Here is a 15,179-nt window from a genome sequence, read left to right on the forward strand (position 1 = left end):
TCACGTATATATGTAATACAGGTACACACAGTATTCCCATTGGAGAAAGTGAAATAAACCGTCTTAAAAATAGGCTGTGTTAATTTATAACATTTTTTTTACATTTTTCATAAAACTACTAACTTACTCAAATAAAACGAAATTTATTGCACTTCAAAAAAAATCTATATAGGCACCAATATCATACATCGTCGGCTAAAGTCGCAAACCTCGTAACCCAACCTGGCCAAATTTTACAGAAGGCACAAAATTCATAGGTACCAAAAATTTTGTATGAAGACTTGCTTAGTTTTTTTTTACATAGGTACTTAATGTTAAGTTAAATGTAGCCGTCAGATTGTTCACATTTATTCAATAACAATCTAATCTGAACCCAGAAAATATGGAGTTACGAGTTTTTCTTTCGCGAACGCGAGTGTGGAGTCAATTTCTCCTGTGGAGGCTTCGCGCCGCGATTCGCGCACGAATGTGGAGGGGGCTTAAGAATTTTGCCATCAGATGCGTTCAGAGTAGTGCTATCTAAAAGTATCAAAACATGATTTAAAAAAATGGAGTTACGAGGTATGCGACTGTAGCCGACGATATCACATTTCTGTTATGCATAATTATACTGTTTAAATTCTATTTTTACCTATCCATACAAAATGTTTTATTTTTAACAGCATTATTTCAGTACTTTTGTTTTAAAATTTACTTTTGATAGTATCAGTATCTTTTGGATTGAGCTCCCTAGAAGACCAAGCCTCATTCAGTAGACGAATCTCTTCATCGTTCACTTTCAACAACTTGTCTTGTATAGAACTTCTCAACAATCTTTTAGTTGTTGTCAATAGATCATTTGAAACATTAGATATTTCAACTAGCTTGTTCCATACCTTGGTTTGGACTTCCTCTGGTTTATAAACACAATTAACAAATCCATAATCTAGAGCTTCCTTGGCATTCATCTTTTGGTTGAACAATAGCATTTCCAAAGCCTGAAAGGAATAAGTACAAGAAATTTTTTTTACATTCATAAACCAAAAATAATCAGCCTCGTCTGCCAACAAACCACTGTGTGGTTTGGCAGAAGAAAATATGTATTTAGTTGTAAGTAAGATCTTTGAATAAACGTTTTTTTTTTTATCAGAACAGTAACAAATATTTTAAATAAGCAAACAGGCGATTTGTCTGCTTGTTTGCTTCTAATATCATAAAAAAAAGTTTAGTTCATTAAAATAATATAATTTTGAGGCAGTAAGGTATATTGTAGTCAAGGGTGGCCCAGGGGGGGGCAAGATGGCTCCTCCCGGGCGACCCCCGTGATTGTACCTACAATAGCCGTGAATGTCTCAGTATGATTTTTATGTCTTTTAAAGCGACTTTTTCTTTAAGTGTAAATCTACTTTGAAACCCGATCTTCTTGTATAAGTACACATGTTGTCATTAATCAAGTAAAGATAGATCTTTATTTATATACCAGTATGTTACATAGGTACATAATGGACCCTAGAAAGGGTAGGGTAGGAAACAGTGGCTCAGTCGCCCAGTTGGAATTAAGTTGAGTTAGCCAAAAACTGTCACTGATATGCAGCTACATGAGTGGTTCTCGGCAAACGGTCTCATCCTCAATGTCACGAAATCCAACAAGTTTGCACACGAACTGAAAGAACTTTTAATATAAATGTCGCTATATTCAGTTAAAGAATATAGCGAAAAATAATTTATTATACAAATACCAAATACAACAGTTTTTTCGTAGAATATGGTACAAAGATGGTCAAATTACAATAAGTGCGTCATATTCTGCCTCTATCGGCGTTATGTTATAATTTTATATTGATTTTATACCTATTTTATTATTGAGACATTGAATTTGATATGAATTGACATTGCCATTAATATTTTTTAGCTATTAAGATCGTTGACGTTGACATTTAATATATTTTTCATTTTATTTTTGATATAAACTGATGAAGTTATTTTATCTTAGTATTTTTTTAATACATATTTTTGTTTTGTTGTTTTTTTCTTGTTCTTGACATTCGACAATACCTAGGTTGACCCTAGCTATGTATACATTGACTTCTCTTTTTTTGTGACATTTGTTTTATTTATTAATTTTATATTCTATTATTTGATTTCTGTTCTAATGTTAAGTTGACGATCCTTTAGTGAAAGCTTTTGTTTTATCCCTTTTTGTAAAATACTGTGCCTTTTTCTTTAAGAAATAAATATATCTAATCTAATCACAAATCTAATCTACTGTACCCGGCAATTTTTTCCGAGCCACTATTTCCTACCCTACCCTATAGCAAAACATGTTATTATTGCCTGTAAACAATGAAAATAAAATTTTGGTACATTGAAATCATCTTACCTTTCCATATCCAATGATCCTTGGAAATGTAAAAGTTGAACATCCTTCCGCTGTGATACCTAGCTTTCCAAATGGAGTGTAAAAAAAGGCCTGAAATAGACAACAAATAAATAAATTTTACGTTACTATGACTCGTGACAGTGCAAATTTGACAAATAGTTTACCTTAAAAATGCTTAACAAATAATTCATAAACTAATAATCATCATCATCATCATCATGTCAGCCGATAGACGGGAGTTTTGCGATGAAGACGGTCTATCTAACGTTTGTGAGTGCCGCCGCGTTCTCGGTGGTCGTTGTCATGTTCTCTGATTACAACTATTACGATAATGCTTACCGCTATCGTTTTAATGGCATTTTTTTTAAAAACTTGTAATAGTTAACCGCAATTGCAATGGAAGTTCACGGGAGTAAAAATAAAATGGCATGCGGAGTGGAGTGACTTCGGCACGACGGGCTCGCGTAATTCGCGTAGTGGCTGCGCGCTGTTTACAGTATTATGTTAATGTTGCTTTACGCAGAAGTTATAGTCTGTGAGTTAAAATAACGGCTTGGTTAAATTTACACATTTAATTTTAGATTACATTCGTACTTTATACTTTGATTGTTTTAAACAACGTTACACGAATTTAATGACAAAAGAATGAAAACAATTAAGTTTTTTAAATGGTTTCCATACTTTTTTCATAGCCACTCATTTTGTATTTTAAATAAATTTGAATCACAGATACCTACCACTATCGTAAAAGGAAACCATTCAATTAATTTCTAAATTGTGCAAAATATTAATGTTCTTAAACAAGGGTGAAATTTACAACCGCAACATGAAGTTGAAGTTAATCCGACCGATCCTGTGCCGCTCGCAACTAATAATATAAGAAAATAAATAACAAAGAATATATGCTTTCCTTGCCTTTACCTAATATTTAGTGTCCGACCGAAACATGTTTCCTTGCCGAAACCGAAACCACCTGCAAACAAAGGTTCGGCTTTGGCTCTAGTTTCGGCTGAAACGAAACCGAAACTTTTGTGGACTTGTTAAAATTGTTTCATTAAACCGCTTTTATACACATTAAGACTGCGTCAACCGTCCAGTGGCGCCCTCATTAGGGGATTTGTGTTTTCTAATAAACCAATTAATTCTAATAAGCTAAAACTGAAACCAAATCTTTCGTTGGACACTACTTATATTGTCCTTAAGTAGTAGTTATTTGGGAGTAATTCTAGCCCCTGTACCAATTCAATAATAGTCTCAGAGTTATCCATTCATCATTAAATTTGATATTTTTAGTCAAAAATCAAACTTACACATTTCAATAATACATTACTGCAGTTAATTCCTTTTAAACTTGATGCAGTTTAGTAAAAGTGAAACTATTATAGTCTTTAGATAACAGATTTAATAATTAAATACCTAAAACCACATCTTTTCTTATTAGATTAATTAAAAGAAAACTTTCTAATTAATGACTTACATTCTCCACAGCAAATACTAAGTCACAAAGTGGCAGAGTGGTCACAGCAATGCCTACAGCCGGTCCATTCACAACAGCTACCAGTAACTTGGGAAATGTAATGAAAGCCTCAATAAAATCATGTAGCACTGTGAGGAAACTGGGTGTATGGGCTGTCCTTAAGGCAACCAAGTCATTGCCACTGCTGAAGTATTCCCCTGCTCCAGTAAGCACCATCATAGTCACGTTGCGGTCTTTTGCTCCATCATTAAGGATCCTTGTTACTCTCTTATACATGTCAAAGTCAATTGCATTTTTCCTCATAGGCTTGTTATACGTTACTATTTTAATTGTCCCTTGTACCGATTCGATGATAGTGTCAAAGTTATCCATTTTAGGCAACTACACAGCGGCAATCTTGGCGAAGTGGACTTTGGTATCAATGAAGTAGTAAAATTGGAACTTGGAACAAACAAACTTAAAAAACAAACAGGAACAAGTTTGTTTTTTAAGTTGAATAAATGTTAATAAAGTAGGTACTTGTTATAAATCATTATACCTATATATATTGCATTACATTTGATTAAGTTATTACATTAAATCACGAGCAGAAATATGTATTATTCTTTGTGATAAGAAAAATCATTACAATGTTTACAATTTTTGTGTTCAATGGCTGATTTTTTAAAATTATCATATGTCAATGTCAAAAAAGCGGAACGAGTTACTTTTTATTACCCTGCTATAAAAGTTTGTTGATTTCAAAGAGCGTTTTAAATAGTAGGTTGATCCTAATGTCATTTTAATGTCAAAAGTGACAGCCGTGTCCTTGAGTCCTTGAATTCTTGTGGTGCTGCTGGATTTATTGAAGTAGTTCTGCTATGTTTAACTCGTAATGGTGAAATTTCTACACTTTTTAAAAACAAATGCTTATTTTATAAACAAACATACCTCCTCCCTTGCTTTTACCCTTTCTTTAGTTCATTCGAAAAGTTTTAACACCTCCAGAAACATGTTTAGATCAACCGTTTTTAATCTTCATGAAGGAAGTAAAGATCAAGTGCAGGAATTTTTAAATTCTTTTGACACAGTTTTAACTGACTGTGACGGTAAGATAAAGTTTTCAATTATTTACAGTTACTGTATATTTTCAGTTTGCTTACTAGTAGCGTTTCTACTTTCTTATTATTATATTTACAGGTGTTCTGTGGATCGATAATAATGCAATACCAGGGTCAGCTGATGCAATGAATTATTTTCGAAAAATTGGAAAGAAAATATTTTACGTAACTAATAACTCTACAAAAATCCGCAGTGATTTTGCAGCAAAAGCACAGCAGTTGGGATTTATTGCTAGTCAGGTAAACTACAATAAATATTTTAATCAATTATATATCTAAAAATACCTAACTATTTTTTTCTTTAATCCATCGTCATAAAATAGGAACAATTTTATTTTAAATAAAATAAATAAATTTAGATTTAGGCAATTTAGAATTATTCAAAGCAATTCAAGGCAAACTTCTTGCAAATTATATATTTTTTACTTAAATTTTACCATTCTACAATTTTCCTGTCACTGAATAAAAAAAATATGGTGTCATAATTATTTTCAGGATGAAATACTCTCCACAGCATACCTAGCAGCACACTACCTCAAAGGTATAGGATTTACTAAGAAAGTGTATTTAGTTGGCTCTAATGGTATAGGAGAAGAGTTGAAGGCAGTTGGAATAAGGCATACAGGAATTGGAGTAAGTTCATTTAAATAATAAGGAATGAAAAGTTTAACTGCTCTGGTAAAGTATTCCATGGTGTGTGTCATCTAAACTCTGTGGCAAATCCATGGGATGGATTTTAACCTTTTGACCACCAAAGTTGTCAACAGGTTTGCAAAGGCACTGTTTAAAGTGAACCTTCATGCATGGCAATATGGTTTACTATGGCATGCTATATAAAATATTTGTGGTGTCCAATAGGTTTAGGGTAGTTGTCAGTGTCAGATAGATAAATATATTTTGTTCTGTGCTCATGGCCCTTTAGACTGGGACATATATTTAGCTAACTACTGTCTATACATGAAAATCTTAGTTGGCCCTATATTAACAGCACTGGTGTGTTAGTTAAACAAATATTCAAAAACCGGCCAAGTGCGAGTCGGACTCACACTCCAAGGGTTCCGTACATTACACAATATTTAACAATATTTTTTTTATGTTAAACGTGAGTTTTGAAAAACCCGTAGGGTCAGATCAAAAACTAAGTAATTAAGTCCGACCCACGCTTGACTGCACATTTCTAATAGGTTTTCCTGTTATCTATAGGTAAAGAACTATTATCTGTATTTTTTTCAAAATTTTAGACTCAAGAGATTTGCAAGTTTCGGAGATAAAGGGGGGGAATGGTCATTATTTAGCTATTCTCTTAAATAACTTCTAAACTATTTATTTTAAAATTACAAAAAATATATATATTTCAGATTCTCAAAATGAGCTTTTTATTTGATATGTAACACGATATAGTTTGAAAAACTTTATTTTATAATTTTCCCATTTACCCCCCAAAACTGGCCCCCATGTTGAAAATTCATTTGTTTACGTTACAAACTTACATATGTGTACCAAATTTCAACTTAATTGGTCCAGTAGTTTTGGAGAAAATGGGCTGTGACAGACGGACAGACAGACAGACAGACAGACAGACAGACAGACGCACGAGTGATCCTATAAGGGTTCCGTTTTTTCCTTTTGAGGTACGGAACCCTAAAAACCAGCCAAGTACGATTCGAACTCGCGCACGAAGGGTTCCGTACCATTACGCAGAAAACGGCAAGAAAATCAAGTTTGTTGTATGGGAGTCCCACTTAAATATTTATTTTATTCTGTATTTAGTATTTGTTGTTATAGCGGCAACAGAAATACATCATGTGTGAAAATTTCAAGTGTCTAGTTATCACGGTTCATGAGATACAGCCTGGTGACAGACGGACAGTGGAGTCTTAGTAATAGGGTGCCGTTTTTACCCTTTGGGTACGGAACCCTAAAAATTAATTCAAATTCAAATGTTTTAAATTCAGTTTTAATCAAATGTTATAGTAGTTTAGGGCAAAGGGGAATCACAATATATATCAATTTAGAACTTTATATCTCTGATGTAATAAATCCTTTAACAAATCACAGTCACAAAATGCCGGCACATTAGGTTGATACTCGCGTCACACTAAGGATGAATTGTTTAACGAAAATGTGGTTGCCTCATCAATAAGAGATATAACACGAATGTTAGGCTAGGCTAAATATGGCCATATTTGTGTAGGTTATTGGCACCAGAGAAATAATAATAAATAACAACTCAAGCAATATTAAAAAAAATATATATTTAGTAGTTTAGTAATTTGTTTATTATTAATATTTTTTCCAGCCCGATCATGTAAAGCCAGATTTCAAATCAATGAAGCCATCAGACTTAGACCCTGAAGTGGGAGCCGTGGTGGTTGGCTTTGATGAGCATGTAAGCTATCCGAAATTCATGAAGGCAGCCTCTTACCTCGCGTCCGAGGAGTGCCTGTTCATTGCAACTAATACTGATGAGAGGTTTCCAAAAGGTAGGTTACATTTGGATCACACCTTCTGGTGCTATTGCACTGATACTTTTACGAGTACTCTCCACTTCACCCCCCAGTGAAGGAATCAATACCGAGATTAAAAAACCGGCCAAGTGCGAGTCGGACTCGCGCACGAATAGTCTAACCCGTTCGTATAAAAATACCGCAAATCGATGTACAGGTTAGCCGTTTGGCACACACGTACTAGAGGTCAAAACAAAATTTTTGACCCGCAGTTCCTAAAAAAATTTCGCTGGGGGAAGTAGTGGTAAAACATTTTTTTTTGTATGGAAAAAAATAATCCAAAACCTATCGTGTGTGGTATCATACGAAAGGGCTTTTTGAGGCGATTCTAAAAATATATCACATCATTACATTTCGGGCATTTTTTTTAAATTAAAACAAAAAGAATTTTCGAAACATACCAAGTTTGGGCTCCTCCAGACACGATATGGCTGATTTTTTTTTGTACAATATACCACAAATGATACGTGATATCCTCATGTCTAACTCCAAGAAAGCAATTAAAAAAAAATATCATTAACAATTTTTTTTAATATTTCAATTTTACAAAGTGACACAGTTCTACTTCAATACCTATTAACGAGACTTATGGAACTATACTGCAGATACGGATTAATCATAAAATGATACGTAATATACGGAATCCAACCGGATATCCAACGGGAAATACCACTTTAACCCTTTAACTGCGCCTTTTCATCAGTTGGTATAATTTGTTTAGTGTTTGTTTAGTTATTGACACAAAATATCAAGGTTGTATCCTCCAGCTACGATATACCTTACTGATTTTTTTTGTACAATATACCACAAATGATACGTAATATCTTGATATCGAACCCCAAGAAAGCAATATTGAAAATAGTTTCATTTAGTTTTTATATATATATATTACAAAGTGTAATGGAATTGTTTCGGATTGTGCTGTTTTGTTTATTATTGGTGTTATCTAATAGATGATTACGATCACAAATGATAAGGTCTTTTTCCCCCCCGTCCCCCCGCCCGTAAAAAACTCAAACTTGCGAAAGATTCAATCGAAGATCCGCAAGGAAAGATAATGTATTTTATTGAAAAATACAGGGGCCTTTGAAAGATACATGTATCTTTCATGTAATTTTCATCGCTAATGATTAAGTTACAAACTTACGAATCTATATAATTTTTGTATTATTTACGTAAATTACAAATGTCCACTATTGATTAACTAATCAATTTACCTCTCTACCATCAACAAAAATGTATATGTAATCTTGGCGGTTTGGTTTCAGGCGGCTCTATCGTAGTCCCGGGTACGGGCACCATCGTACGCGCGGTGGAGACATGCTCCGAGCGGAAGGCGCTCGTGCTCGGCAAGCCCCACGCCTACGTCAGGAAGTTCCTTGAGTCCTGCGGGCTGGATCCGGCGCGGACGCTAATGATTGGCGACAGGTATATCGACACGCTGCTTTGTAATAATATCAAGCTAACATGGTTAATTAAAGCACCTATGACTTAAATTAGTTAATAATAATATAATATAAATATACCATGTAAATTTGTTTACAGTACATCTGGTGCTCCATTACGAAACCCTGTTCTATAATAAGTACATTAAATACGCAACTACGTCGTAAATTTAAAGGTCCATATGTACTGTAAAACGTTGTACTACACACGTGCGAATAGGTAATTCGCAACTCATGTCGGTTTAAAACACTCCCTTCGGTCGTGTTTAAAAATTCGCCTCGTTGCGAATTTCGCACTTGTATCGTAAATAACTAGTTTCCTGTAGTACAGTCAGCTGCAGAGAAAAGGCACCCCCCCCCCCTGCATACAAAGTTCTGTAAATTAGTATGGACGTGGGGTACCTTTTCTCTGCAGCTGACTGTACGTGCCGCTGCCGGCTGACGTGCTGGGAGTTTTAAATAATTATGGTCTTACTACACACCGTAGCGATTGTAGCCCTAAAGGCTATACACTAAATCCTGGTCACGGCACCAAAATGTAAATGAAACTTCCTACCAAAATACCCATTTACATCCCTGCAATGAACGCGTTCAGCCCAAATACTCTGTATAATCGTTCTGTTATGCGACCTACTCTTCTTACTACAGATGCAACACAGACATCGAGCTAGGAGTCCGCTGCGGCTTCCAGACCCTCCTAGTGCTATCCGGCGTCACATCTCCTAAAGACCTGGAGAAGATCCGGAATGAAAAGAAACCGCCACTACCCGACGTGGTTCTACCTAAGCTGGGCGACTTAATGTCTCTGCTGCCATCATAACATGATCAACAATCTTACAGAGTTTTCAAATAAAGGAACAATTAAAAAAATGGGCGAGACACTACTGGCGATTCCGGGTTACCAGTCTGCTGCCTTAGCTTACAGTCCGCGGCAAATATTTATTTCGTTAATTGTTGTATGACAAATCGTGTGTACGCCTAAAGGGGTCGCCTGAAGTTAAATTTTCTATTGCTCCTATATTTGAAAAATTGAGATATTGTTAACAGACTTTGTTTAGTGCAATATTAGTCTATCAAATGATAATAATTCTTATGGCATGATAATTATAAATTTGGGAATTTTCCATAGATATATATTTATTAGAAGGAAGCTGTCCATGTGGCCTACGTGCGTAAAGTCAGTAGTGCTTCATTGGCATGTGTCATTGCCTTTGTAGTGTTATGTGTCTACTCAAACGAGTGGTGAATTAGTGATAAGGTAGACAATCGCTTAACCCACTTTCCTGAGATGAAACAATAGACTAGGTGACAAATTTTCATTAATAATATCAATCGATCAGGTTTGTTTTTAGGATCAAATGTCTATATGGGACCCATTGCATTAAAGCAATACAAAAGTCAGAAATGATAGTCAAAGACCGACATTCGTACTTCACTCGCGAAACGCTCCTAACAAATCGATAACCCTTATTTTTTTCCTTTATGGAAATTAAAAAAACTAAAATTTTGAACTTATCAGGTCCTGTATTTTTGTATTATTTCCATATATTATTTTAATTTCCACATTATTGTGATACATTGCTCATTTGCTATCTATTTTACTAGATTTTGTTATAAAATTCAACATGTGTCATCATCTATTACAACACTGTGAACATAACTTCTATATATCCTTTTAAACTCAAAAGAATTATTTACATCTAAAGGACTTAACTAGTGTATTTTAAATTGGCCTTGTACCTAGTAGTTGCGCCTGTCACTATAATGCTATAAACACCAATAAAGGACGGCTCTAGTTGACACAATATGAAGTTTGTTTACGGCGATAAAATCTACTATTGGATTAGGCCAGTGTTAACGATCTTAGGCAAATATTAGTGCAAACTATAGGTTAATTTTCCTTACGTTGTGATAACTTGGTAAGCGTTTTAATAATAACATACTAGGTATTTTTAATATTATTTTTTGTTTACTCAGTTATTTGTTTTTATAAAGATCTTGGCTTGTCATATTGTAACGTATATAATGTAACGCGTGACTCGAAATAATGAAACTTACATAGCAGACCACCACGCTAACGTCTTTTAAAAAGTTTTTAAAAATATTGTAACTTATTTTTTTTTTACATTTATTAACCCTTCTTTGCATGATTTTTTTCTTTTTGCCCGAAATGAATACATATATGTGTCACGTAATTGTTTGCTGATTCTGGGAAAAATAGTAAAAAAACAACATCGTTTTTTACTGCGAAATCAGTGTTAGAAGTTGCACAGGCTTAATCATATTTATGTAAGTAAATATATAATTTTCAGTAAGAGATATATGAAAAATCTTACTACCATCAGAAAGGTACACTATTTGTGATATACTTATGATAAAGTTTTTAAATATAAAACAATTACAAACCCCGAAAAAACGCCGAAAATCACATACTAAATATCATCAACTACCGGGTTTTTCCAAGTTTTCCGACATTTCGTCTTAAAAGAAATGTAATTTTTATAAATTAAAATACTGCGTAAATTGAAGTAAAAAATCGGAAAATGGATTAGTGTTGAAAGATGACAGTCTTAAAAATAAATATCAATCACCTCCAAAAGTACCTTAATTTCATAGGACAATGTTTATGATGGGAATTTCCGTCACCATGGAAAGAAGGGTTAAAATATTCCCAACATTCGTCGAGATGTAGTAGGCCAATTTGAATTATACCCATTTATGAGGTGTTATTATTTCTGTAACTGTGCCAACATTTTTATAAACATGTTTGTTTTTGTTTTGCTTGCCATAGAGGCATAGACAATAATTATTATACGTCGGCTCATACTTAATTAGTAAAATCGGGATTAGCCTGTAATTGGTTCGAAGGGTTTGAGTGGTTTCTATTTCGTTTGATACTGTAATACCAAACGAATAAAGTTATCGGTTCGCCTTTTATTTTATAAACGCTCGCTACGTCTTATTTGTAATGTAACTGAATGGTATTCAAACGGCTTTGCTTCATAATCAATGGGGTTTGCAACTGTCAAAGGTTTGCATGGATGGCGATGGCGCCATCGTAGCTTGTAGCTTGTCCCTTTTTCTATGAGATTTGGCTTAAAGGGTTAGCATCCAAGGCATACAATTCCATGAAAATAAAACAAAAATTTGACACAATTCTAGGAATTGGCATGGCAAGCTATGCTGGCGCCATCTGATCTGCTAAATAGTTCGACCGGCCAACCCCATTAATCAAGGCTTTCTTCAATAAAACAATACCTCGGCACTGATATGCACTGATTCGACGAAGGAAATACCTGTTTTATCATCATATCGACGAGTTGAAAGTACTCTACCTGAGTAATAGAATCACCAAATACCTAATGCAATTTTGTCCCATAGGGGCTTTAACGAAACTTAGGTAACTGCTGCGGTTGTATTTTATATAGTAGTCATCGCTACATAATTGTAATTATGTATTAGTTTATATGGTAATGAGCTGTGTTCAAAATATTTATACAGAAATAGGGTTCCTACTTCCCGCCCCTTTTTAACAAAAGAGACCGATTTACAGTATTACTGATCCAAGTCCCAAAAACAGCTGCTAAATGACAGATGTGCAAACGTCGAAGAATTAAATTGTTTTTACTAGGTAGATGGCGCTAGTATTAACAGCAAAGCAATACTCTTTACTGACCATCGGTGTAACTCACATCTTTGCAATAAATAATATGATGATGATGATAAGTTTAACAAGATCACCACAAAAGTAAAGCTGCTAGAGTTAGACCAAAATTAATGATTTTTACAGCACAGATTACAAATGTTATTTATACGTCATAATTTAATAGAAGCTTGAAGTTTAAAATACCACTTGCACAGTCTGGGGCCTGGGCTATCAAAGTCGCAGCAGACTTATCTTGGTCTAACTTTACTTTCACGGCATATTCAGCTGACTTTGCACGTCTGTATAAGTTCAGTTGTATCTAATAAGTAGGTATTCTATGTCCTATAAGTAGTTATTTCCAGTGATAGTATTGAGATCGTGTTGCTTTGCTAATAATATATTATTCTTTATTTATTTAACTGTATGACAGTTCTTTATCCATTATCTTGGGATTCTATTATATTATAATTTATATCTGTTAGGTATATATCTTATTATGAATTAATTGAAATACTCAGTAGTCCATTGGCTACACATTTTTTTGATTTTATATTTATTGCCCCAAACCATGATCAGTTTTGAATGTCATACCTACTAAAGCTTTAAGGCGAATAACATATGGTATATAATTAACCGTGTGAACCATGTGGAACCATCTTCTTGTTTATAACATCCATTGTATTTTCACGGGAACATTGCTACATTGTAGTGATTAGTGATGTGGTATGGTATTTCTCAGCGGCTTTATTATGGACAAAGATTCATTGATTGTATAATGTATAAGATGTGTAAAGTCTAAGTAAAATCGTGCCCAGTTTGACAGTCGAACAGATGGCGGCGCTGTACGGCGCCATGTGTTTTGTGGTAACTAAGTTGTCATATGTACACTTTTGACAATCAGAGTTACCGCATAATGTAAGGAGCCGTACGACGCCATCTGCTTTAGATAAATTTGGCCTTAAAATTTACACGTCTATAGTCGTGTCAAAAACTGGCAGCACGCGAAAACGTAGTGTGCTCTCTCTCACACCAACCTGCGGCGGGCGGCGTCCTGTCTCTTTTTTAATTGCTTCGCGTGCAGCGAGTGTTTAGCACAACTACCTATAACTAATACAGACTGAATCTTTGATTGTGGGATAGGTACTTTTAAGAATAAAGTTAGATACTTAATCGCTCCACCTGATGTTATGCTTTGTTATGTTCTATTGTAACACAGCTAACCATCGTGAACCTTATTAAAATGGGATAAGGTCTACCAAGGGTAGCAAAGATTGTTAATGGTGTACAGTTGTCAACAATTAGTTCAGATGACAATAAGGTTCTATGGTGACCTACAGAAATGTCCATGTGTCTATTCGTCGACTGTTAAAATTAGCAATAAACATGGCTGTTATTATGGACACGCACATAACATTGTTACGTATTATGTACTGTGTTACTAATTGTAATAGTGAAATTGCTTTTAATAAATTGGCAGTGTTTGTATTCAAATAGTTGCGTGGAAGCGACACGTAGTCGGACAATGGGTGCTTTACATGTAAAACTAATACCACACAAGAGTTCCCAAACGCGTCGCCGGTAAATGGTCCATGGTGGTGCGATTTTCTCCTACAATTTTGGTTGAGACATCGTATAAGGGGGTTTAAGACTAGCGTTTTATACGTAATATAGCGTGTAAGCGCGTAACGGCGAATCGAAATGATTGTACACGAGCAGAATTAACATTTTTTTTCGCCATTTCGGGGTTGGCTCAGTAGTAAAACAAATTCTGTATGACCCAACGATTTCAAAAGTAAAGTTAGGCCCGTTCATATAATTCCGAACCAACATAATATTCTTCTTTGGTGAGCACCAATGGAACGCGATTGGTTGATGAGTTCGCATCACGCGCGCGATTGGTCGCAACGCAACTAGTTGCGTTGGACTATACGATTGGCTCGCATTCGTGTGCTCACCAGTGTGGTGGTCCCATTCTTGTTGCCCGTAAGACCCGTCTTTACGAAGTAATATATGTCAATGTCAATGGTATGACCTTAGACATATTCACCCCTCAGAGTATGATCTGACATAGCATAATCACCCTGGACTGTTTTTCGTATTATAATAATCGTATGAACGAAGCGAGAAAATCGTACCATGTTTAATTACCCTTAATCCAGCATCCCAGGAGACCCCTAACAACTATGCTTAATTGAAGATCAATTCATACTGGCCCGTGTAAGGTGATGCATTTGGTAAGCAGGTATTAGATAAAGTAAATAGGTACTTACCTACTGGTCCTCTTACCACCATTGGTAACCTGAGAATTTAAATGTTATAACTACATAAAAGATTTAAAAGACATTCCATAAAATTAATTTATGCAGCATTCAAACACCCAAGTTGTTAGGGGTCTTTTTTGTCAGCAACAAGATTTAGATGGTACATTGTTTGTTACACGATGATCTTGCCCACTACCTGTTGTTTCCTATGGCATGGTATGTTTTAATTTTCGACAGAAGAGACCCGTAGCTCTAAGTATGTCGTATAAAACCTTACCTTATAATATTAATTGAAAATACTATGCACAGAGCCACTTGCACCATCCCACTAACCCGGGGTTAACCGGTTAAACCTGTAGTTACCATGTTACCAGCACAATTTGA

The 15,179-nt window shown here is 34.9% G+C and overlaps 2 protein-coding genes across 3 annotated transcripts; one reads left to right on the forward strand and one right to left on the reverse strand.

Moving 5' to 3' along the window:
- Positions 1-45: 45 nt before the first annotated feature.
- Positions 46-4,476, reverse strand: LOC134745177 (enoyl-CoA delta isomerase 2). Of its 2 annotated transcripts, XM_063679166.1 has the most exons (4): positions 4,411-4,476; positions 3,837-4,292; positions 2,360-2,449; positions 46-977 (listed from the first exon to the last, which is right to left on the reverse strand). In XM_063679166.1, the coding sequence occupies exons 2-4, from the start codon at positions 4,206-4,208 to the stop codon at positions 684-686; spliced, it is 756 nt and encodes a 251-aa protein (XP_063535236.1). In that variant the 5' UTR covers positions 4,209-4,292; positions 4,411-4,476; the 3' UTR covers positions 46-683. The 2 variants fall into 2 exon arrangements, with proteins under 2 accessions (XP_063535236.1, XP_063535235.1); XM_063679165.1 differs by having other exon boundaries at positions 3,837-4,436.
- A 187-nt stretch (positions 4,477-4,663) lies between these two features.
- On the forward strand, positions 4,664-14,019 carry LOC134745155 (glycerol-3-phosphate phosphatase). The gene is made up of 6 exons (XM_063679135.1): positions 4,664-4,924; positions 5,016-5,176; positions 5,432-5,569; positions 7,236-7,419; positions 8,712-8,871; positions 9,537-14,019. Exons 1-6 carry the CDS (start codon positions 4,711-4,713, stop codon positions 9,706-9,708), a joined length of 1,029 nt encoding a protein of 342 aa, XP_063535205.1. The 5' UTR covers positions 4,664-4,710; the 3' UTR covers positions 9,709-14,019.
- Positions 14,020-15,179: the final 1,160 nt, after the last annotated feature.

This window comes from Cydia strobilella, chromosome 11 (assembly GCF_947568885.1).
Source record: "Cydia strobilella chromosome 11, ilCydStro3.1, whole genome shotgun sequence".
Classification (NCBI taxonomy): domain Eukaryota; kingdom Metazoa; phylum Arthropoda; class Insecta; order Lepidoptera; family Tortricidae; genus Cydia; species Cydia strobilella.